Here is a 24,065-nt window from a genome sequence, read left to right on the forward strand (position 1 = left end):
GGCGGACAGCGTTTTGTCCAGTCGTTACTCAAGTCGTGTATTGCAATGAAAATTCAGTAATCCTGAATAACACTGTCGATCGGCTCCAATACTGCAATGATGAGGTGGGCGATTGGAGTTGGAGGTGTGGTGGATGCGGATGTGAATCTTCTGATGGGAAGTCCTCCAGCCTTACTGCCTAAGGTGTCCATCGTCAGGTGTCGACCTTCTCACTTATCGCAGCTCTTATCTCTAATCCTCCACTTTATCATCGTCATGGATCCTGACCAGAGCCCCAAGTTTCCTCTGCATGAGGCTGCCCGTGAGGGCAAGAGTATGTATTGCTAGTTACTGGGATTTGAAAACATTCTGACCATCTGAGACAGCTGAAATTGCTGAATCGCTGCTGAACGTGCGTGATCGCCTTCTGTAGAGCTTTGAGCTGCCCCGCAGAAACCCACACTCTGCAGCGGGGGAATGCCGAGTCTACGATATGGCTTTAAAATCACCGTATGAAGATTGAATTGACCTTTTTTTCTCAGGCAAATCCGAAGGCTGCGCTTGTCAAAGATGATGATGATCGCCTTCCCATCCATTGGGCAACAGCGTACAACCGGTTTCCTATTGTGGAACTGCTGGTTGCCAGCAAGAACTTCGATCCCGATGTTGAGGTGAGTGTTTCTAACATGAACAAATATTTGATCCGATCTATCTCGACTTGAAAGCTGAATCGGAATAATGTACGATAGGACGGGTCCGGATGGACGCCACTCATGATTGCTGCCAGCCTCAAGGATGCCGAAGGTGATCATATCATCGACTTGCTTCTGCGCAAAGGCGCCGATGTCAGCATAAAAAGCAATTCTGGCCAGGTCAGTGATTCTCAGAGTATGTCATGATCTTTCAATAACGATTTACAGAATGCTCTGCATTTCGCAAGCTCCAAATCCAACATTTCTACAGTCCGAAGTTTGCTAGCGCATAAATGTAGCGCTCGGGTAAAAGACATTCGTGGCCAACTCCCTCTGCACCGAGCAGCGGCGGTTGGTTCTGTCCCTATTATCAAGATGCTCTTGGAGGAAGGCAAAAGCCCAGTTAACGCGACTGATAATGACGGACTGACGGCACTGCATCATGCTATCTCGGAGGGTCATGGTGATGCTGCTATTCTACTCTTAAAATCGGGGGCAGAGGCAGAAAAACGTGATGGTGACGGACGGCTGGCAATCGAGCTGGTCCCTGATGACAAGGTAAGTTTATTCTCGATGTTTATCTGTGATTTGACTGTTTTTTTTTTTGTTTTCGCGTTGGATTTCTGGTCAGTGTTTCTGATACTTTATCTTCACAATCACCAGGTCAAGCAGTACATTTTGCAGGCGGCCGAGAGAGAGGGAATTGAGCTGCCATGAATCTAGGTTGACATCAATACCCCCGCAGAGCCAAGGTTCTGCAGAAACCAGCCTTTACTTTTATGCAACCCGAGCTACCTCGGCGTGTAGCCAGGTTCCCCGCACATCTCCGTCCGCATTGCCGAATTTGTGGCATCGTGGATGATTAGCTACGTTGGTATCCTTATCATTATGAATGTTTAAAAATTGGGTAGAATAAAATCATGTCTTGTGAATTGAATTAAGTGGGCAAACCTTCCAGCGAGCTACGTCGTCACGGATATGTTTGGGTTGTGCTACTGCCGAGACTTTGCGCGTATGCCCAAACCTACTCACAGGCGCAGATGAGGGGTTTCGGTTACAGGGGGAAAACTTATGATGCATCTACGTACTCGTGACTGGCTAGAACTGAGCTATCAGCCCTTTATGCTATATATCCATGATCGCTACCCTCGTAATGATGCAGCAAGCTATTTTCTTCCAGTCCTGCTCGAGGGGCTTCCCAACACGAAGTCAAGATGCCCCCCCCCTCCAGTACTCGTCTTCCAGTTGGAAACAAAGACTTCACAAATGCAACAGTCGTCATTATTGGAGCCGGAATATCCGGTATGTTGATTGTTCGTGGCTACAGAGGATACGAGGCTGACCGACCTCGCGCGAAGGCATGAACATGGCAATAGACCTCATCAAGCGGAATAATTGTCGCAACTTTGTCATTTTGGAGAAAAGTAGTAATGTAGGCGGGACGTGGAATGACCAAAAGTATCCTGGATGTTGCTGTGACGGTATGTTCGCTATTTCCTGAACACGCACTAAGCATGCGGCTGATGAGTTACAGTCTGGAGCATCTTATACAGCTATTCCTTCGAGCAAAACCCCAGTTGGTCTCGCGAGTACCCTGGTCAGGAGGAGATCTATGTAAGTCAGCATCTACACTCTTTCACTTTTGTGGCCAAGACTGAAGCTAACGGAGAGTCTTCTCAATTATCTTAGGCATACCTTGTTCGTGTCGCAGAAAAATGGGGTCTTTATAAACATATACGGTTCAATTCAGCAGTGGACGAAGCCCGTTGGGACGACAATGAATCAAAATGGAAAGTCACTGTCAATCTATCGGGACAGAAGGACAGCGAGTTTGGGTCCTCCTATGTCATTGCCTCCGATTTCCTTATCTCTGCCGTCGGCCAGCTCAACTTGCCACGATATCCTGATATCCCGGGTCTCGATGACTTCCAAGGAAAGTTGATGCATTCCGCTCGATGGGACTGGAGCTATGATTTCAAGGGGAAGAAGATTGCGATTATTGGAAATGGTATGCTCTCAAATCTTCTTAAAGGCTATATTGGTATCCTAACAATAATTATAGGAGCAACGGCAGCTCAAATCATCCCTGAGATTGCACCGGCTGCTTCCCACCTCACTGTTTTCCAGCGGACGCCAAACTGGCTAATCCCTCGCCTTGACGCTCCCGTGTCTGCTTTCCAAAAGGCCTTATTAACCTACATTCCACCAATTCGCTGGCGCAAACGTGCATGGCAGATGGAAATGCGCGAAGGATTCCATGCTGCTGTCTTCGATGATAACTCCGAGTATGCGCAGATGATCCGAGATTGGTGCGCGGGTATGCTCAAAACTCAATTAGCCAACAAGCCCGAGCTCTGGGAGACCTTGACGCCCGACTATGCACCTGGATGCAAGAGAGTTATTCTATCCGATGACTACTATCCCGCCTTGGCCCGCGACAATGTAGATCTGGAGACACGACGGATCAATCGCATCACAAACAAGGGGATTGACATTGAAGGTGCTGGCGAGCAAGAATATGACTTTATCGTGCTAGCGACGGGTTTCAAGACTGTCGACTTTATGTACCCGATTCAAGTCTATGGTACTAATGGTCGCCCTGTTGCGGATATTTGGAAAGATGGGGCGAAGGCTTACTACGGAGTCACTGTTGAGGACTTGCCTAATTTTGGAATGTTCTATGGTCCCAACACTAACCTTGGTGAGTACATGTGCTTTCCAGATGATTGTGGCTGGGAGATTTTAACACAACATAGGACACAATTCCATCATCCTCATGATCGAAGCGCAGTCACGCTACCTGAACGCCTTGGTTGGCGAGGTGATCCGTTCCCGACAGCTAGGGAAAACTCTTGCTCTAATTCCAACACCAGAGGTGATGAAAGAGTACAACGACAGAATTCAAGCTCTGCTGCGGAGTAGTAGTTTTGCAGATCCCAAGTGCAACAGTTGGTACAAGAGAGATGACGGAGTCATTACGAATAACTGGTCTGGCACTGTCGTTGATTACCAGAAGAACCTTTCACAGGTGCAGTGGGAGGATTACATTGCTAGAGGTTCTGGTAGTGACCTTGTCAAGAACAAGAAGCCTACCCAGCTTGGACGAGTTCATGAGGAGCCCTACTTGAGCAATACGTCACTTCTTGCAGGTGCAGCTGGTCTGGTAGCCCTGGGTGGCTATCTTGTCACTAAGGCAAATCTACAGAAAAAACGTTGAGATTGAATTGACTTACCCTAGCTCCATCGGTTTAGAATGAACTATCTTATTTTCGAACAATATCAACCTCTTGCCTGCTGATTTGAAAATTTTTCTCGTAGCCTTGCGCGTGATACTATAATCCAGCAGTAGGAGTATGCCTAGATGTCCTCGGCTTTCCCCGCTTCATCAATAAACGGTCCAGTCCAACCAGATACTTCTCCCACAGTCCATCAGAGCCCCATAACAGCAAGTGCTTGAACCTTGAATAGGAGCGTACATGCTCATCTTCTTCCTCTGTCTCCAGTCTACCCAATGAATCAGGACCCCAGACCTTCCAAAACTCAGTCCGCCATGGCTCTTGACCCCATGCAAACTTGACCCAAGCCGATGCCATCTCACGTCGCATAGCGCGTTCCCTGGCATTGAGTTGGTTGTTGAGATTGCCAAATAGGTACAGCACATCAAAGCCATGGTACGCCAGCCCATTCAAGGCATTGTTGAGACGGGATCGCTGGTTGAAATGATATTTGAATATGGCTTTCTCCTGTCTCAACCGCTTGTTAACATTCGCAGTAAGATAGTTCTGGATCTTGAAGACAGCCTCTCCGCCCATAGTGCACACTTTATCCACAAGGGTTGGACTTGACGTATTCCGGGTGATACCATATTCGAAAAGGATTCTGTCGACGTAGACCCCGTTTTGTATGCTTTCCAGTAGTGTCTGTCGTACGGTTTCGTATGTCTCATTCATGACATTCATGGTGAAAATCACGCCTTCGTCGTGCACATCGCCTATCATAAAAGATTTCAACCAACTTGGTGCCTCAGTCTTTAATTGAAGTTGCGGGTCGAATGCATAGAACCATCCATCATTGCAGGTATTACCAGTCCCCGATGGAACTCCTTGGATAATGTGGTCCGCGTTCGCCATTTCCTGTTCTGGTACTTTTCTAAGCTGATCGAGGGCATCCGGGGCATGGGGGTCAATAGAGAAATAGCGACACGTTGCGTCAAACAATGCCTCATGCTCATCTAAATCCAGTGGTGAAAGCGTACTCCCCAAGCCAGACATGCAAATCGCTCGGTCAAATTTCATTGGATTGTTCGCTGCCATCTGATGGCCAATCGAGACACCACCTGCTGACTGGCCAAAGACAGTGACGCTGTTTGGGTCGCCTCCAAACTCACTGATATATGTTTGAATCCAGTCCATTGCAACTTTTTGATCCGTGAATCCAAAATTCCCGTTACCCTCGAACCCATCTGCCTTCAATTCCTCGCCGATCTTTGCACTAGCGAGGAAACCGCCTAATCCCAGTCGGTAATTAAAACTCGCTACTACAACGGGCCAACCAATTTCGACACTGTGGGAGACCAGATTGACGGCATCGTAGATTCCGTAGTTCGCACTACCGAAGAGCAGAGACCCGCCATGAATCCACGCGAGTACGGGGAATTTCTCTCCTTCTAAGCGTGGGTGCTGGGGAACGACTACATTCATGACCAGAGCAGTCTTCTCGTCGACTTCTGGATGACGGGGAAAATTCGGATTTGGAGGGACCGGTATGAATATGTTTGTGTTGTAACCTGGAGTTTGCGGGCGTGGCATGTTATTTCTGCAATGTGACACTCGCATTAGTGAGAATTCCATCTGGTATGAAAGTAGCCCACCCAAGTTGTGTTCCATTGTGGTAGCCATTTTCCCACGAAGTCTTCAGTACAGAGCGCGTCCATCGTTTTGATAACGAGGCGTAGGGAATCCCGCAGTATTGCTCCACACCATTGGCGTAATGGAATCCATCCAGTGTTCCCAGCCCTACAATTTGAGTTGATACTATCGACACCGGCGTCTGAAATGACATCGTGGTGCGATTGGTTGGTCGCCTTGAGTGGTGAGAGTCGCAGAGGTAATCAGGTTGGCAATTGGCAGGGGAAAGCAGGTACAAGAACGAGGATGTGGGTTTTCATAGTCTGCAAGACACTAACTTCGTGAATAATCTTGAGTATTTGGAGAGCAAGGGAATGGACTACGATTTAAAGGTTTTTTGGGTCACAGCGTCATTTCTCATCGGAAGATATCGTGAATGATCCGAGGTGTAACTTGGAGCGCTGCTTTCCTGCTGGGATTATAGGCCGGGTGCAATAAGGAACTTCGGGGTATCTCATTGAAGACTTCGATACCTCCTCGAATTGTTCAATCCGGTTTGAAGAGTGATTTGATCATGTTCCAAAAGCTTCGTAATAAGACGAGTTAAAAGCCTGTATGGGCGAGGTGACCGCAGATTAAGAACATGTTGACTACCAATGAAATGGGATCGAAGCTGAATAACTCTCTCAATGGTTTTGAAATTGATACCCTTTGGACTTCAGTTCTTGAGTTGCAGCTAGATGAGAAAACGGGCATATTTGACTCCTGCAACTGGGCGAACCAAGCTCCAGATGTCTGGCGCAATTGCGAATTAAAAAGTACGTGGGACTCACAATCAAATCAGAGCCTTAAGGCGGTGTCAAGACAGATTGATGGTATTTTCAGAATATATTCTAGGCTATCGAAATACGTGTCTTGGATGGGGACTCATTGCTCATGCAGTTGGCAGGGAATTGGCCCTCCGTCGTTGTTTGTTGGGTAGCACAGATTTTGTTCAGGGCCCGAGAGCAAAGAATTGCGTCACTACGTACAAATAGGACATATACAACATGATATGTGGATTAAATACGTGCGACCCTGAATACCGGAAGGCGGGATCCCCTTTAACTACCCTGGTGTCGGCTACAGCTTCACGGTATATAAATATCTCAGCGCTGTGGACCCTGGCGTACCCGCTACCCCTTGGAAGCCAACAGCCCTACGCGGGCTCAAATAAATAGAAGGCTCCAATAAGTACGCATGGTGTAACAATAGATCAAGCCACGGGACGTCACCAAGCGGCGTGGACAAGATTTATTTATTCCTCGAACACCCCGACGTAATGTGGTGGGACTGTACGACGTGGTTACGGTCGGGTTTCCCGCTTTGGCGTGACGAGGCCGAGAACTGGACGCTGGGGCTATCAAGCTAGAGTGGACCTCATGCGATTTGGGAACCAGTTGGCGTGGGACGAAAAAGAAATCTACACAAATCCTTGGAAAAGGTGATCTACAGTGAAAAGTTCCGTATATAAAAAGAAAAGATGCATTGACAGGTCCAGGCTCGAAGCTTGGATCAAGCACACAACTAAATTACACCTTACGCTTCCTGTCGATGAGTCCAGCCCTTCGGACTTTTGCAGGTTCCGAAACATGGCTGGCGGTTATCCATGTCTTTAATGTACTGTACCCCATGTTTTCTACTTCCAAAACTGGGAGGTTGTCAGATGCTAGGAAGTCTAGATCCCTGGTTTCATGTGAATCATGCATTTACTACTGTGGTTGGTTGAGTCTTGGGTTTACATCACTGTCAGCACAGTTCGTGGCTGGCCAAGGGCAACACTCTCAGCTTACAGGGTCCAGCGACGAACGAGAAGATGGAATCGTGAGATTACTCGGATTACTCGGCATTCCCCACTCTAGCATTAGCATATCTGATTCCGTTCAATCAGTGTTGCGAGCCTCACCGACAGTAGCGCAGGGCAGACCGAGCAGTTGACGCCCCCATTCAGGACCCCTCAGGAACCCTCCCGTCCAGCCGCTGGATTGGTTCAGCTGAGGCGGCCTGAATGGGTGCAAGGACAAGACCAGGCTTTTTGAAGAAGTCTCCGCCGGCCAGGCGCTGGCCCGAGTGTTTGGCGAGGTGGGATGATTGGGTGGGTGGACAACGCCTGCTGGCGCTACGGTTAGCCCTGCAGGACGGGAGCACGTTCGCACTGTTTCTCTGGCCCTGTTCGTTCACACAGTTACATTGTTCACATAATTTAAGAACGGCATCAGCAGCTGGGTGCGCCAAAGGATGACGAGGATGAGGGGGCCAAGGGTCAGATTTCCATGCATGGGCCGAAAAGAGCAACTCCGGTCTTGTCTATGGAGTACAGTACAGTACGTTGGCTTCACTGGATCAAGGGAAAAGGGGGCAAGGATCTTTGATCCACATGGGAGGTGATTCCCACGATAGTACTCCGTACTCCATAAGTAGTACGAAGTAGTTATCGATCGTGGGGGCTTGCAAAGGTGCAAGGTTTGGAGGGCACGATCGTTGGTCAGGACTGGAAAACCCCCTTAATCTATATCTCGCCGACGGCGGAGGGGAAACAGACTCCATTTCTAGACCGCTTGGTCCGTAAGAAGGTCCAAGTATAGTAGTGTTTATGGAGCTTCATCTATTATGCTGAACAGTACGGAGTACGGAGCAGATAATTGGTATATTAGTTGAATCGATATGAGTTCTGTGCTGTAGAGTGTGCGATCTGCCAGGTCGCAAGTAAGATCCGACCGTGCACAAGATATTGCATGGTAGGATACAGCGTATCAAATATAGAGTCCAAGCCGATGGGGTTGCTATGGAGTCTGGAGTGTATATGATACGGAATACGCAGTCGACACTCGACAGTGTCCGTCATGGATTGACAGTCAAGAGTAGTACCGTACTCCGTAGATTCAATTGGCATTGACCGGCCTTGCGTGGCCCAAGAACCTTGGACCCAGGGCAGGAGTTCTGGCGACGTATCGCAGAAGTACCTTTACGATATATCACTAGTATAAAAGTACCTGCAGGGTACTTTGATGCAACCTGGCACTACCCCTGAAATCGAGCGCCCCTCTCCCCAGCACTAGCGCGGGTCGGATCCAGAGTTCCAACCTCTTGAGAGATCCACGACTCAAGGGGGAGACAAATGGCAGGTGACACTAGTGAATCCAGTTTCTATTTTCATCCAGGATTCAAGCGCCGGGAGAACGAATAATGCTGCGAGGGATGATCTCGATTCTAAAGCGTTGTGATTGTGATAGAGAGGAAGTATGGAAGTATACCCTTCTGTATGGACGGTATCTCTCTACGATAGAAAGTTAGTTACCGGATGAGCACCACAAGAAGAAAAGCAAAAAGCCCCCCAATTTCCTTCACACGTTCATCGGCAAGCATTGTCGATCACCACCGGCCAGAGCGCACCTTGGCAAGCCGCTCTCAGCGCGACGATTGTATTGCGGTGCCAATCAGATGTAATCCAGGCCCTTCATCCATGCAGACTGGCCCCGTCTGCCCGTTCGAGAGGGGCTATTGCTCCACCGACGCTTGACTGGTCCTGGCCAAGGGCGCTAAATTGTGCCAAACGCTAAACTTCTTTCTCTCCTTGCGGGTTTTTACCCCTGGACCAGACTGGACAAGCAGTGCCAGGAGAAAGACAAGAGACCACCTCCTGGAACCAGCCCACGGGCTTGGCCCAGCGCTAATCGCCCGTCTCCTCCGAAAAAGCGCTAAGGTTCTGCTCTGCTAAGTAACTTTACACTTCCTATAGACCTTCTCCTTTTTTTCCATTTTTCTTTTTTTCTTTTTTTTTTTAATCTCCAATTTGTTGGCATCTCCTGAGTCTCTCATTATTTTCGCCCATGATTATCTTTTTTGATAGTCTCGAACAAAGACATCCTTTCCCCTTTGAGCCACTCACCTGGAGCGCGTGCCAATTCTTCCCCTCTTTCTCTTGCGCCCCTAATCCTCCCCCCCCCCTCTATAGTCCAATCTCCATTCTTTGTCCCGTGTGAAATCGGTATGGCCTGTCGATCGACGGCTATTTTTTGATCTTCACTAGGCTGGTTTCATGGCACCTCCTCCTCCTGCTGCTCCAACTCGGAGCGGCTCTCCCGCATCTCGGCCTTCAGCTTCCATTCCTCATCCCACGTCTGCGACTGCGACAACGACTATCACTCCTTCCCCAGAGACTCCAACTAGTCGCTACTCCGTTACTTCTAGAGCCAGCTCGTCTTCCTCCTCGGGCTTGGACTACTACTCCCACAACTCCCCACCACCACCCCTTTCGTCGCAACTCTACCACCACCACCATTCCACCTCATTTTCAGGTCAAGACTACGTTCAATCGCCAGTACAAGTCCAAGCACAAGTACCGGTGCATCGAAAGCCTCTCCCGCTGCCGGCGCAGGACCGGCATGCCAGTCCACTGATCGACCCTCCCCATCTATCCTCTCCCCTTTCGATCGAGAATAAACCCCCTCCCATTCCTCATCCTGCTACCGGTCCTATATCCCCTTCATCTGTCGAGGGAGGCGACTCCTTTATATCTCCGCCAAGGAATCCCAATAGGTATGCGATGCCATTGTTCTACACCCCGTTCCGCTCTTATCATCCCATTCTATATACCTCCCCGAACACAGCGCACGAACCTACTTGATATACCCACCATCCAGTCAGCCTATGGTTGCTCTCCATTTCAATTCTTGGTGACGAGAAAAGAAAAGAAAAGCCACAATTGCCAAGCTGGAGGTGGTCGTGCGTTCGGGGGGAACTTGATTGACATGGCCAATCCATGCTGTCTCGCTTCTCCAATACTTGGAAGACCCATCATCGCTTACCTACCTCGCGATTTCCCAGATACTCTCGTGGTCGACATCCTGCCAACCCCCTCCGTATAGATACTGCCCCAACAGCCGCGTTTCTCCGGTCCGTGGTTGAGGACGAAGACGACGACGACGACGAAAGCGCCGACTATTTTGACGAAGATTACGAGCACCAGTTCACGAATGGAACCGGCTTTGGAACCCCCCTGCACAGTCGTCTAGTGAGCGAGCCATTCATCCCGATCTTGAACTCGCCGCCCCCTACTCAGCGCCGCGCGACGAGTATGGCCTTGCACCCTCCGATGAACCGCCCACCCCCTTTGCAGATTGATGTCGATCCACGATCCATGTCCATGGGCCACACCGACCCCAGACAACCCAAAACCCCCGGAAAAAAGATCAGCTCGTTCTTTGGTTGGAAAGCGAACACCGCTACCTCGCCCGGTGCGGAGTCCTCCAGTACTGAGATCTCCGACGGCGGTCGATCACCTATGCCCTCTCCCATGCCGCCCCTGGCCAACGTCCCCATGGGACCTCCTTCGTCATACGATACCAAAGCCGCTGGCTTTGGCCCGCCTGCGCGAACGCCGTCATTAGGGACACTCAGCGCCCACGACACCGTATACACGTCCAAGCTGGCCGATTTGGAGAATGAATTGCGCGAGATTAGCTCCGAATTGGCGGGCTCGATCCGTCGGGAAATGGAATTGGAGGATCTGATTGAGCGTTTGCAAACAGAGGGACCCGAAGTCAGCCGCCGGACGAGTGACTATTTCTCTGATTCAGGCACGAGTTCGATTCGATACGGTCCTGATCGACAGGAAGATATTGAAAAGATCCGTCGGGCTGCAGAGCAGGAACGCGCGCAATTGAAGGCCGAGTTTTCGCAGAGGCTCCAGGAAGAGCGGATGCAGCGAACTGCGTCTGAATCGCATGTTCAAATATTGGAAAATCAGGTTCAGCAGGTAAGTTCGAGGTTCGAGGCTTTGAGGTTCAGCCCGAGAAGCGAGGCGTCTTTTTGACTGACGGTATTTTCTAGCTTCGGCGAGAACGAACGGATCTATCTGATCTTTCATCGAAAACGAAAGAGTTGGAAACTGCCTTGGAAAACACGAGGCGGAAGCTGCTGGAGGAACGCCAATCAAAAGATAACTTTGAAGATTTACTCACAGCCATGCGCGTGGAACTGGAGCAATTGCGGAATGAGCGTGATATCCTCCGGGAGGGTAATGCGCCTCCCGCTTCAGACACGCAGCGATTGATTGAAGAGATCGAGGCATTGAAGATCGAGAACGCTTCACTAGCACAGCTGCAAGGCGGACGATTCGCATCAATTGCCGAGGAGGACGGTGTACAAGGGAAGCGCCATTCGGCGTTTGGTCTTTCACGATCCAACTCGCTCGCTCGGAAGCCCACTAGTGGTCTTGCGCGCTCGGGTTCCCTGTCCCGCTCCAACTCGGTATCTGGCAACAAGGACCGGGGAGAGACACGCGAGTCGCTGGTCGACAAGGTCAAGGATATCGAGACCCAGCGAGACGCTCTCCACCGTACACTGAGAAGCCTCTTGAACCGCCACGCTTTCCAAGAGCGCGAGTTCATGAAGCAGACTCGCCTTCTGGAGGCCGAGGTTCTGCGTGCTCAAGAAGCTGGCCCGCCACGTAAACTGGGCTATGAGCGAGAGGTGCGCAGCCTGCGGGATGAGGTGAACCACCTGCGCTTGCGCGCCGAAGATGCGCTGGATGGCAAGTGGCAGTGCGAGAAGAACTTGGCGGGTCTCAAGATGGATCTAGACCGCGCTGAGCAAGAGACTAGCTCCCTTCGGGTCCTCCTTCAGGAACACGATACCGAGGTGCCCGAATGGCTCGAGGCGGATCAGGAAAGCTTTGCCGAGGTCATGGCAACCTCATCTTCTCTGGAGTCTGCCTTCCAACAGCTTCAGGCTGATAGACAACACGCCGAGGCCAGCGGCCAATCGGCTGAGCTGGAGGCGATCAACAAGCGCAGCAACGAACTCGCTGGTTATGTCCACCAGCAATTGCAGGTCAACAGCTCCTTCGCGGCCGTCTGGCAACGGCCATTGATAAGGGTGAGCGCGACCAGCAAATCTCCGTTGAGCGCATCAACACTCTACAGAACCAGATGAAGGAGCTTGAGGAGAACCTCCTGAACGCTCAGAACCATTCTGAAGAGGAACTGAGCAAGCACGAGGAAGAAATCTGCCTGCTGAAGGAGAACCACAATGCCCAGCTCCAGCGCATGAAGAATGGTTCTCGCACGCCAGCTAACATTTCCCCACGACCACCAAATACGCCCTTCGCCGGCCGGTCCCCACGCCTGGACAAGACCACCAGTGGTGAGGGTGTCCCACTGACAACCGTCGTCCAGACCGAAGTGCTAGAGAAGCACGTCAAGGCACTGGAGCGAGCCATTCGCGATGTAGACATGGAGATGGAGGAGGTAGTGGGACGGATGAACCGCGCACAGGTTGATGTAGCCCAGCTGCAATCTGACAGGTACGTTTTTCTTTTTTTCCCCGTCGCGCAAATAAATTTCCCGCGGATGAGAGTTCCGATCTCATCCCGACTCGGATACGAGATGCATCGTGTTTTGGGGGGCGCCAAGCTAACCCGATTGTGCCTTTTTTACAGGGATGAGGCTCTCCGTCAGACTCGCCGGTTGCAGGTGGACATTCAGGCCGAGAGGGAAACTCTCCGGTCGTTGATGTAATGGGCTTCTGCACTTTTTGGATACTGAGAGACGACATCCAGTATTTCAACAGTGATATATGTGCTTTCATTTGGGTTCCCTTTTTGATTCTTGTTACCTTTTCCTGCTTTCGTTACCTATACCACCTCATCTGCATCTGCATCAGGACTCACCTCCAGCCCGATGGTTGGAGAAGTCGGGTGTCTGGGAGTTTTGCGTTCCCCAGCGTTTCACCCTTTGGGTTGACTTTTTATTGATTTGATATTTGGTTTTTTGACTTTGAATCTTTTGGACCGTTAGCTCGTGCGCGCGGTGCCGCGCAGACCGTGCTTGAATTGGAAGCACCGGTTGTCCATTTTGTGGGATTGGGGCGAGGTACCCCGTACTACCCACCTGCGCTTGTATATACACTCACCACTACTTACTTTGCTCTACTGGTATATAATCATCAACTGTACAGTACTTCCCATACTCGGGAAGACTTGTATTATTCTGTCATTTTTGAATTTTCTTTCTCCATCTTTCCTTTGACTTGATTGTAAGCTCGGCTTATGATGCTGTGCTGCGGCCGCGAGCTTGTTTGTTTGTTTTGCACCGCGTTATCTCCGCAGCTACGGGAACTGGTCCAGGCCCTCCCAGTCCGACCTTCAACTTCCACCTTTCACCTTTGTCTCTCGTCGCATAGCTATATACACCTCCTCCTACACGTCAACATCTCTTTATCCACTGTGAAACACCACAAACCCAGGCTCTGTCTACACCTCGACCCGAAGATACCACGCGCTCGTAATCAAAGCTTCTTTGTCCTCGCGGTCCACCATATCTACCACCAACCCGCAATCTAAATCATTTTCTTAAACCCTCGAAACCACACAAACAAAGATCATGGATCACCTCCCAGGTACCGTCTACCCCAAAGCTAACACACCTTGCATACCATGATCATCGTGAGGCACAATACTAACATCCGCCAGAACCCCTCCAAACAATCCTCACAAACGCAACCTACACCTACCTCCGCTCAACAGCCCACTCCCAACTAACAACCCACCTCTCCACCTTCCGCACCACCGTCGTAGATCCCTACATCCTGACACCACTCTCACATCTCCTCGCGACAACGCTCGGATCTTCCACGATGCCTGATCTCATGAGCGCGCTCGTGCTAGGCGGCGTTCTGCTCGTCTCGCTGGTCATCCTGGATTACATACGGCGGTTTGTCGTGTGGTGGGTGATGTGGTGGGTGCGGTTTATTGTGCGGGTGGTGTTTTGGGGATCTGTGGTTGTGCTGGGTGTTTATGTTTGGAATGTTGGTGGGGAGCAGGCTTTTAAGGATGCGGGGAGGGTTTGGGGGTTTTTGATGGGGTTTTTGCAGGAGGGTTGGGCGATGATTGAACAGGGTGGTGCTCCTGGTGGTGGTGGTGGTGCTGGTGGGAAGGGGATGGGTGGTTCGGGTCAGTGGTGGTAGGATATAGAAAGGGAGATGGTGGGTAAGAGCTTTTGGTTATTTGTCATCGCTGGGGCGTTGGATATTATGGGTTGGATGGTTGGATGGACGATGTCTTGCCTATTGATACGGTTCCATTTGGACTTCATTCTACTCTTTCTTTTTGCTTCCATTGCCTATTCCAGGACTTGGTTTGGGATTTCAGATTCCCGGGCTTTGCACATGTTCATCAGTCATGAGGTGTTGATTATCGGAGTCTATGGATGAGATGACTGGTTTCATATCAACTTTTTCTTCTGGGGCAGAGTCGCAGAAATAATGAAATGCCAAACATCAAAGGAAAATCAGGACCAAAATAAACTCCACAGAAATGCTTGGTGAGATGGTTTGTCTCCAGTACGATTCAGCCCCACATCCGGGATCGGACACTTCACAATTCGGGCCCGGAATTTCGTCACCAGAAGCGGGACTTGCGACACGCTGGAGCGGTTTATAGGCTGAGAGCGACTTGCTAATGCGCAATGGCGGAGTTGTGTAGGTTGGACCACGGGAGATCTCGGACGCGTCGCGAGGGGAATATTCCGAGTATAACCGTCTGAGACTTGCGGGGAAGGCGTCATGTCAAGGATTGGGTTTGGCGTCGAGGAGAGTCCTCCATATCGCTCGAGGTGCTGAGATTATGATTGCGATCCTCTACCTTTTAATCCTCGTAGTTCACCTCTTGCTCGTCCTTGGGTTCTCGAGGCTCCTGGGCCTCGTGGTATTGGATGGCATCGTCAATATGGCTCAGAACTCCGGCGACACTGTCCTCGTCTGAAACATCCAGCTGCAAGAACGAGACCATGCTGAAATCATCAATCAGTTGCGCCACGGCCCGATTGAGCTGGTTGAATGAGTCACCGCTCATCAAGGCATCCTTCGCCATAGGGTTGGCAGCTGGCCCCGTATCTTCCTCATCCTTTTGTAGCAGTTGCACATCCACATTGGCGAACCGCCTCAACTCGCGACGAGTCACCATATCCCGCACCTGATCCATCTTGCTGAGAATGTTCACATGAGGAATCTCCAGCATCAGCATGGCGGACATGGCGCTAAGGGTGCCGGCGAAAAACTTGGCTTTGTCGACGACAAAGGTACTTTCGAGGAGGTAGGCGGCGCAGAGGTTGATGTTCAGCGGTCCTTGCCGGGACAGGAACTGCGTTAATGATGGGAGGAGAGGGATATGTGTGTAGAGCTCGATCTGGCCGGGCATGTCGAAGATGATGAGGTATTCCTCGCTTAGTGGGTCCAGAGCTTCGGTCAGGAACTCGAGGTTTTGTAGGAGGAACTCGAAACAGTAGATGAGACCACCGTTGGGGCCGAGGCCCAGCTCATCCATGACATCTTCGAGGGTGATCAGCTCGCGAATGTCGAGGTCGGGCTGGTAGGTAAAGTTCTCGGCGGCCGGATCGAGGTTGACGTAGAAGCAGCTGCGGCGGGTGCTTTGCAGATGGTGGATGAGGGAGTTGCTAAAGGTGGTCTTGCCTGCACCCGCAGGGCCCATGACCAGGACACCGAACTTGGACATGGTGGGTGTAGGTTGATGTTGATGTTGATGTTGGTGTTGGTGCTGGTGCTGGTGCTGGTGCTGGTGTGGTTCTTGCTAATGGACCGGGTCTTGGCGGTGATAAAATTATGGGCAGCTTTTCATATCAGCTTATCGGAGGCCGGGTACGCGAGAATTTGCAGTTGCCGGAGGGGCTCAGATCTGCCAGCTGTGACCGCCTGGCAGATTCACGGAATGGCGCAATCGAGGGGGCTGACAGGTGCAGGGCGGTGAAGGGCCAGCCCCACGCTGAGTGGAAGTGGAAAAGTGGAAGTGGCAGGGGCCGTTGAAACCAGAATCACAAGAATAATGGGACAGAAACTACAAGGAACAACCGGACATGCTGGCCACTGGCTGAGAGTGACTTCGGCTATACCCACGTGCACCACCACACCACCACTGGCAACCCTCGTACTGGCCGAGTAACCCTTATTCTGCCACTGGGCCGCAAGAAAAAAACCCCACCTATTATTACTTTTCTTTTCCCCCCTCTTCTTCTCTTCCTTTCTCTCCTCCCTCTCTCCTTCTTTCTTCATTCCTCCTCCTCTCTTTATTTTCTCCTCCCTAAAGACTTCTTCAAGTCACACAATCCGTCACAATGGGTTCCCTTGCAAACGGTTCGCAGCCCGGCACCTTCCTCTTCACCTCCGAGTCCGTCGGTGAAGGTCACCCCGATAAGATTGCGTGAGTTTTTTATTCGCCCCTGAAGGAAAAACCCTCAATGCCTACGGCTTCAATCCTAACCTTCTCCCCTTCTATAGCGACCAGGTTTCCGATGCTATCCTCGATGCCTGCTTGGCTGAGGACCCCCTCTCCAAGGTCGCTTGCGAGACCGCCACCAAGACTGGTAGGTTTTTTCTTCTTTCCTCTCGGGGATCGGGGCTCGGGGATTCCATCTGACTTCCCTGCCCCCCTCCAAAATGGCCCCCTCAAATCTGACATGCATCCCCAGGTATGATCATGGTCTTCGGTGAGATCACCACCAAGGCCCAGCTGGACTACCAGAAGGTCATCCGTAACGCCATCAAGGACATCGGCTACGATGCCTCCGAGAAGGGCTTCGACTACAAGACCTGCAACGTCCTCGTTGCCATTGAGCAGCAGTCCCCCGATATCGCTCAGGGTCTCCACTACGAGGAGGCTCTGGAGAAGCTCGGTGCTGGTGACCAGGGTATCATGTTCGGTTATGCCACCGACGAGACCCCCGAGCTCCTCCCCCTCACCATCCTGCTCTCTCACAAGCTCAATGCTGCCATGAAGGCCGCCCGTAACGACGGCTCCATCCCCTGGCTGCTCCCTGACACCAAGACCCAGGTGACTATTGAGTACGCCCACGACAACGGTGCCGTCAAGCCTCTGCGTGTCGACACCGTCGTCATCTCTGCCCAGCACACTGACGATGTCTCCACGGAGGAGCTCCGCACCGTCCTCAAGGAGAAGATCGTCCGCAAGGTCATCCCCGCTAACCTGCTCGATGACCGCACCGTCTACCACATGCAGCCCTCTGGCCGCTTCGTCATCGGTGGTCCCCAGGGTGACGCCGGTCTCACTGGCCGTAAGATCATCGTCGACACTTACGGTGGCTGGGGTGCTCACGGTGGTGGTGCCTTCTCCGGCAAGGACTACTCCAAGGTCGACCGCTCGGCCGCCTACGTTGCGCGCTGGATCGCCAAGTCTCTGGTCAACGCCGGCCTTGCCCGCCGTGCTCTCGTTCAGCTCTCCTACGCCATTGGTGTCGCTGAGCCCCCTCTCCATCTTCGTCGAGACCTACGGCACTAGCTCCAAGACCTCTGACGAGCTGGTCCAGATCATCCGCAACAACTTCGATCTCCGCCCCGGTGTGATCGTCAAGGACCTCGACCTGGCCAAGCCCATCTACATCCAGACCGCCAAGAACGGTCACTTCACCAACCAGAGCTTCTCCTGGGAGAAGCCCAAGGCACTCAAGTTCTAAAGGGATCCCTCCGTCCGGTGACCTCGGAGACGTTGTGACGACTGTGATGAGTATGCTTTGTTTTCAACAACTCAAAGCACGTGCATAGAACCATTTTTCTTTTCTATAAAACCCCACAAACCTCTTTTTGTGACAAAAAGTTTGGTTTTCCACGGAAGCCATCCCTTTGTTCCCCTTTTATTTTCCTTGTTTCATTATTCTGCATGGTCGCCCCAAAGACGGGCCTTACGGCGAAGACAAAATTCAACATGATACCACTATTCATCGGCTGGGAACGGGAAGTTTTTGGCGTTTTTGCGGAGCGAAAGTCTTCAACAACCATACCACCTTTTCACCACTTGACCAGCCTCCCGAGTGGCTTTAATGCCGAGTGTGATTGACCTGCATGCGGGATTCAATCCTCGGAGTCCGGGAGGTGCGGGTCAGGGGGAGCCCTGTTGCTTCTTGTTTTGTTCTTCTCAACATTCGAGGCTCTCTCTTGACCCGTGGGTCTGCTGCTAATCTAAACATTAGCAAATACAAATAATATCTACTCCATTTCAACCATTTAAGTTGAACAACATTACCTTCCACATCTTCAGAGTATTGCTACGTACAGCAACGCGGACTTCTTGTCTAGACGTCCCAAGATAAAGAACGACGTAATTATACCCCCGTAGGTTGGCCATGTATATGGAGGGTACGATATATTGTCCTTTTCCACTTCCGCCCATCAAGTCTGAAAAGCATCATTGTAGACATAGCATGAATATCCTACTGCAGCAGGCAAAGCTACGTAACACACATTCCTATCACTGTCTATATGCCACCTAATCCCTAGTTTACCTAATTTCTATTGCATTAACTATGTACTGGTTAGCCTTGCAGGCTTTATATCCATTATGGTAGTACCAACGAACCCAGACAGTTAAAAGACCAATCCCCACTAGAGAAAAGAGAAGATCCCACTCGACAGGCAACTCTATCCTCACAAATTCGCCCCTACAGGACTAGCATCCCCCATCCGCTCAATAATCATCGCACTCAACTTGGCCGCCATAGCAGCAATAGGCGCCGTAGGATGCCCACTAATATGTTCCGGGAACACACTAGCATCCATAATACGAAGACACTTCACCCCATGCACCCGACATTCCAAATCGACGACGCTCGTCGCAGGTGACGGACCCATACGCGCCGAACCAACGGGATGATACAGCGTAAAGGCCTTTTCGTCCATGAAGCGCAGCAGTTGCTCGTCGGTGATCTTTTCGATGTTGCTGCTCGAGGCGGGCCACCAGTATGAGCTTGGGTCGTCGTTGGAGGGGATGGGCTCAAAGTATTCTATGAAAGCGGGGCTTTGGATTATATCTAGGCAGACGCGGAGGCCGATGAGGAGGACGCTGCGGTCGTTGTCGCCTTTGTCGGTGAAGTATTTTGGGTCGATGATTGCTGGATTATATAGATTCCGATTAGCGTGTTAGTCTAAGCTATAGTCGGGGGAAAATCACTTACGCGCATCAAAGACATCGCGACTCTTGAGGGTGACTGTGCCGTGGCTCTGTGGGCGAAGACCAATTGGGGCAATGCTGAAGATGCTGCTGTTATCGAGTGGTTTCTCCTCGCCGTGGTGGATGGATGCTAGCGGGGCGCCAATGATCTCGATATCAGGTGCGTTTTTCCTAGAGGTAAAGTCGTTAGGAGTATTCACCGTCTGGGGAAAGTGGTAGTCCGTGGATCGGATGCAGGCAGCTGCCTCGCCGGCATTGCTGGATAGCGGGTCACTACCCGTTAGCATCCAGCGTGCCAGAGCTAGAATGGCCCTAGCCTCGTTAGCTAAGTAGTCCAGGGTAAGGCCGTCCTTGGCTTTGACGAGGACGGGTGTGGTGCACAAGTGGTCTTTCAGATTGCGACTAACGGCCTCCCCCTCTCGAATTATAGGGATCCCATGAGCTTTCAGCGTATCGGCCGGACCGATACCACTCAGTAGAAGTGTTTGCGGGGTGTTGACAGCTCCTCCAGAGAGAATAACCTCTCGCCTTGCGTGGACCTCGAAGCGATCACCTCTACGGCTAGTTTGAAATTCAACTCCAATTGCCGTCGGCTCCTTGGTAGTGATTTGATCGAACAGTACACGAGTCACACGGACATTGCACGCTACATACAAGTTTAGCCTGGCCAATACCTTCGGGGTCAGGAAAGCCGTCGCTAGCGACGAGCGCTGACCCTTAGGATCGATGAAAGTCTAGAATCGAGTCACCCCTAGACCCCCCTAAGGGGTATTCACATCCAGAATAACCGGGATCTGAACATCCTGACAAGCAGGCAGGAACCCCTTCTCGATAATCTCGGATAACCACGAGTACCTAGTGTGCCATTCCCCGGTGGACCCACGATACTAGGTGTCTATCGCGGGCCGCCCCGGGTGGGGAGTAAAGCGCTCCATGCCTTGGAGGAACGGGGCCAGATCAGAGTAGCTCCAGCCCTTGCAGCCGTGGGTAGCAGCCCTCTCGTCAAAGTCGGATTTGGAGGCGTGGTGGTACATCATTGCGCTGAGGGAGGAGGAGCCGCCGAGGATTTTGCCTCGGGGCCAGTAGAGGGAGCGGTTTGCCAGGCTGGGCTGCTCGACTGTATAGTAGTCCCAGTCATGTTGGGAGTGGAGGAGTTTGGCGAAGAGGATGGGATCTTTGGATTCAAAGACTTTGGTGTTGTCGCCGCCAGCTTCGAGAAGCAGGACAGAGACGTTTTTGTCCTCGGAGAGTTTGTTGGCGAGGACACAGCCTGCTGCGCCGGCGCCGACGATTACTTTTATAAGGGGGGTTCAGTCAGTGACATCAATGATTATAACACTGAATTCTATTGTCAATCCCTTCAAATACCATAATCATAGCTGGTAAGACCTCGCTGGGCAGCCGCGTATGTGACAGGGGGTCCAGTGTGCAGCTGTGTTGTGGCGTAGTGTAGCGGGTTGATAAGCGGGTTACGATATTTCCGGCCCATGATGAACGAGAAGAAGAATGTAGTAGTATGATTGAATTGATGAATTTGTGGGATCCCTCCTGACTGATATAGTCTGTCAGAAGGAACTCCCGCTTGACGATAGTCCCTCGGGGATTACTTACTCTTTTAATGATCCATTGTTTTTGCACTCCGCATCGGCTTACTTTTCTCTAGCCCTCCTGTCAGACCCTCGCCTCCCTCGGTGCCGTCTCCTTCGGGAGCAGAGTCCTTATTCGCTCCGGGTTACATCTGACAGATGCCTGAGCTTCGTGGAAAGTGCTTCCGTTCTCAAGCAAACTACACAGCTAAGCCAGATATGTATTAGTGCGTTGCCAGCTGATCTGACACTCTTCGGAGCTCTATACAAATTCGAAGGGCCACTACATACAAAATTATCTGTGTGCTAGGTTTAGCGCTCTAGCGGAAGTGGTCTTTCACTGAGGCCACTACTCCGTACATCGGTATCTTTAAATCCAATGCCAAGCGAAACCTACTTTATATGTTCAAGATCTGGGCTTTTCTGTCAGGGATAGCTATATTCAAAAAGATGACAACAAGATTTCTATGGCGGATATGTTATAGCCCTAATGATTTTTTAATAACAAAGATAGTACTAAATGACATGACCCAGAAATTCACACCTACCAACTCATTGAATTTATGCCACTTTGTATGGTATGTATTCCGTAAATTTAGATTCAGCGGGCAATCCTGGGCACTCTTAGAAAGACCACTCCGCATATCGTGATCTTAATTCTATGGTTAGGACTGGCTCTCCTAACGTTATGTGCGCTGCTTACAGTATATCGGACCTGGTCATGTCAGAACATAGCGTTCTGACATATTTGGTCTTTTGGCCTGTTCAGTTAGCGGGTCCGCGCGTATGTCTAACATCTTCAATCAATCAATCAATCCATTCATCGTATACCTATCTATTGGTTTCGTTCAATCTTCTTCGTCAATACTGCATACTATCCCACGTTGTGTTGGACACTTTGTAAATTATCAATGCTTCCTGATGTGGAAAGATACTACATTTCGTTTTTCCAGAACGATTTTCATACCGTATAACCCTATATCTTACCCGTCCACCCGTCAACTTCTGTGCCCCTCCACTTCTGTACCCCTCACTATCTAGAGGTACCTCCCACTGTTCTATCCATCCTCCTGCAGCATACTCAGGTCTCGAATATATGCAGTCCGATTATTCGGAACGCAACCTGCAATACCCGCTTACTCTTCGTGCGGTCTGGCAGTCCCAACGCCGCGAGGTCTATTGTATAATACTTTACGGCTGAAACGAAGCCTTTTCCTCCGTGTCCGCTCGTCTCTATCTCTTAAAATCTCCCTACGATGACATCCGAGAAAACACCATCGGTGGTCGACACGATCAATCAATTAGGATGGAACTTGGCAATACAAATATGTGAGAAAGAGAGTTTATCTGCTGGCATTGCAATATCTCCTCTGTCGATAACTATCGCCCTGGGAATGCTAGCGGGAGGGGCAGACGAAGCGAAATGTAGACAGTTATGCGAAAAGCTTGGGCTGGAGGAGCCTGACAAAGTGATATCCGAACTTTCGACAATCCAGGCTGCATTGACTACTGCGCTTGATACCGGACGGCAGTTTACCACCGCAAACGCGATGTTTGCAGACAACTCTTCCGAAGTTGTTCCTACTTACATCGAATATCTCAAACAATTTGATGCGCATCTGGATTGCAGTTTTACTCGCCTAGAGGATGGAACAAACTTGATAAATGGTTGGATTTCCCAACAGACAAATGGGCTGATACCCTCGATGTTGAGCCGTCAAACCCTGTCTCAGGCCAACATGGTCCTAATAAACGCACTGGTGTTCAAAGCCGCATGGCAGAAGAAATTCGATCGAAAAAACACCATCAAAGACTTCCCGTTCCATACATCTGACCATCGAACTGATCCCGTCGAAATGATGTTTTTTCATCGTGAGGAGGTTCTGATCTCGAAAGACAGTGCATATACGGCAATTCGGCTTCCCTATGCCTCGAATGCGGGTTCACAATGGTCTTTCATCGCCTATTTACCGTCCGATGGTTGTTCTCCACTCCAAATTTTACGAACAATCTGCCGTGATGGAACTCCGCGCCAGTTCGTACAAACAAAACTACTGCAGTTTGGCCTGCCAAAGTTCAACCTTCGTACCCAGGAAGATATCGCACAAAAGCTTAAGGACTTGGGATATCCAATATCAGGGACATTTCCGAGGATTTCTTATTCTTTCATGGTTCAACGTATTATACACAGTGTTGCTATCCTATTGGATGAAAATGGTACAGAGGCTGCCGCTGCTACAGCGGTGGTGTTGAAGCGATCCCTTCCAACACATCTGCCGAGTGTGGTGTTTGACAGGCCATTTGTCTTTTCGATTGTTGCAGAGGATGTCGATTTGGTTTTATTCACCGGTATATTTTCTGTCGGGTAGATCTGCTGCCTTGTGCGTCTAGATATAGGGTTGTTGTGAGTGTCTTCTGAGTACTTTGAGCAAGTCATTCTGTTGATACATCATTCGGAGCGGAATACCCCCAAATTGGCACCTTATACGATTCAATCGTTTAAGATGACTCTAACCACTCTCTGAAAGAATCACAATCCCGAGCGTGTCGATTAGGGGTTCTTGTACTTGATTCGAGGCTCAACAACCAAGGATCTCTTTTCTTAGAAGCCATTTTGATATAATTGGTTGACTGCTGTACTTATCTCCGCCTGAAGCTCGTGTTTGTCAAATGCACATCGCAAATTATTCTCACAATTTATCCCCTAATGTGTTTTAGCCCGAACCATCAATCTGGTGGGTCTTTGTTTAGTGCGAAAAGATAGTTTTGACACGGCGGGATGGACAGTTTTGTAGACGCCAAGTCGTCGTAGCCAGATAGAAATTAATCAGTTTAATGAACAAACTCAATTGAATCCCCCTTCATCAATCCCAGGAACATTAGTATCCCTTATCATTAGCTTCTATTGTGCTGATCAATCGTTTCCATCGCATCTTCAATTTTTAGT

The 24,065-nt window shown here is 50.5% G+C and overlaps 9 protein-coding genes across 9 annotated transcripts; 6 read left to right on the forward strand and 3 right to left on the reverse strand.

The window, feature by feature from the left end:
* Positions 1-255: 255 nt before the first annotated feature.
* On the forward strand, positions 256-1,388 carry N7458_011931 (ankyrin repeat domain-containing protein; the record flags this gene model as incomplete). The annotated part of the gene is made up of 6 exons (XM_056915313.1): positions 256-313; positions 366-391; positions 522-650; positions 729-851; positions 900-1,229; positions 1,335-1,388. The coding sequence occupies 6 exons, from the start codon at positions 256-258 to the stop codon at positions 1,386-1,388; spliced, it is 720 nt and encodes a 239-aa protein (XP_056760067.1).
* Positions 1,389-1,885: 497 nt separating this feature from the next.
* N7458_011932 (flavin-containing monooxygenase) lies at positions 1,886-3,888 on the forward strand (the record flags this gene model as incomplete). Its single annotated transcript, XM_056915314.1, has 6 exons — positions 1,886-1,973; positions 2,030-2,152; positions 2,206-2,285; positions 2,361-2,679; positions 2,734-3,372; positions 3,428-3,888. 6 exons carry the CDS (start codon positions 1,886-1,888, stop codon positions 3,886-3,888), a joined length of 1,710 nt encoding a protein of 569 aa, XP_056760068.1.
* A 115-nt stretch (positions 3,889-4,003) lies between these two features.
* On the reverse strand, positions 4,004-5,732 carry N7458_011933 (uncharacterized protein; the record flags this gene model as incomplete). Its single annotated transcript, XM_056915315.1, has 2 exons — positions 4,004-5,486; positions 5,542-5,732. The coding sequence occupies 2 exons, from the start codon at positions 5,730-5,732 to the stop codon at positions 4,004-4,006; spliced, it is 1,674 nt and encodes a 557-aa protein (XP_056760069.1).
* A 3,864-nt stretch (positions 5,733-9,596) lies between these two features.
* On the forward strand, positions 9,597-13,077 carry N7458_011934 (uncharacterized protein; the record flags this gene model as incomplete). Its single annotated transcript, XM_056915316.1, has 5 exons — positions 9,597-10,096; positions 10,385-11,315; positions 11,390-12,436; positions 12,484-12,863; positions 12,999-13,077. The coding sequence occupies 5 exons, from the start codon at positions 9,597-9,599 to the stop codon at positions 13,075-13,077; spliced, it is 2,937 nt and encodes a 978-aa protein (XP_056760070.1).
* Positions 13,078-13,941: 864 nt separating this feature from the next.
* Positions 13,942-14,524, forward strand: N7458_011935 (Apq12 family protein; the record flags this gene model as incomplete). Its single annotated transcript, XM_056915317.1, has 2 exons — positions 13,942-13,957; positions 14,031-14,524. 2 exons carry the CDS (start codon positions 13,942-13,944, stop codon positions 14,522-14,524), a joined length of 510 nt encoding a protein of 169 aa, XP_056760071.1.
* Positions 14,525-15,203: 679 nt separating this feature from the next.
* N7458_011936 (putative signal sequence-binding GTPase GPN3) lies at positions 15,204-16,070 on the reverse strand (the record flags this gene model as incomplete). The annotated part of the gene is made up of 1 exon (XM_056915318.1): positions 15,204-16,070. The coding sequence occupies one exon, from the start codon at positions 16,068-16,070 to the stop codon at positions 15,204-15,206; it is 867 nt and encodes a 288-aa protein (XP_056760072.1).
* Positions 16,071-16,670: 600 nt separating this feature from the next.
* N7458_011937 (S-adenosylmethionine synthetase) lies at positions 16,671-18,042 on the forward strand (the record flags this gene model as incomplete). Its single annotated transcript, XM_056915319.1, has 4 exons — positions 16,671-16,772; positions 16,850-16,935; positions 17,041-17,822; positions 17,854-18,042. Exons 1-4 carry the CDS (start codon positions 16,687-16,689, stop codon positions 18,040-18,042), a joined length of 1,143 nt encoding a protein of 380 aa, XP_056760073.1. The 5' UTR covers positions 16,671-16,686.
* A 967-nt stretch (positions 18,043-19,009) lies between these two features.
* Positions 19,010-21,021, reverse strand: N7458_011938 (GMC family oxidoreductase; the record flags this gene model as incomplete). Its single annotated transcript, XM_056915320.1, has 4 exons — positions 19,010-19,473; positions 19,537-20,178; positions 20,470-20,826; positions 20,901-21,021. 4 exons carry the CDS (start codon positions 21,019-21,021, stop codon positions 19,010-19,012), a joined length of 1,584 nt encoding a protein of 527 aa, XP_056760074.1.
* Positions 21,022-22,374: 1,353 nt separating this feature from the next.
* Positions 22,375-23,487, forward strand: N7458_011939 (proteinase inhibitor I4; the record flags this gene model as incomplete). The annotated part of the gene is made up of 1 exon (XM_056915321.1): positions 22,375-23,487. The coding sequence occupies one exon, from the start codon at positions 22,375-22,377 to the stop codon at positions 23,485-23,487; it is 1,113 nt and encodes a 370-aa protein (XP_056760075.1).
* Between the last annotated feature and the right edge of the window lie 578 nt (positions 23,488-24,065).

Source organism: Penicillium daleae (genome assembly GCF_028827525.1).
Source record: "Penicillium daleae strain IBT 16125 chromosome Unknown utg000009l_segment0_segment0, whole genome shotgun sequence".
Classification (NCBI taxonomy): domain Eukaryota; kingdom Fungi; phylum Ascomycota; class Eurotiomycetes; order Eurotiales; family Aspergillaceae; genus Penicillium; species Penicillium daleae.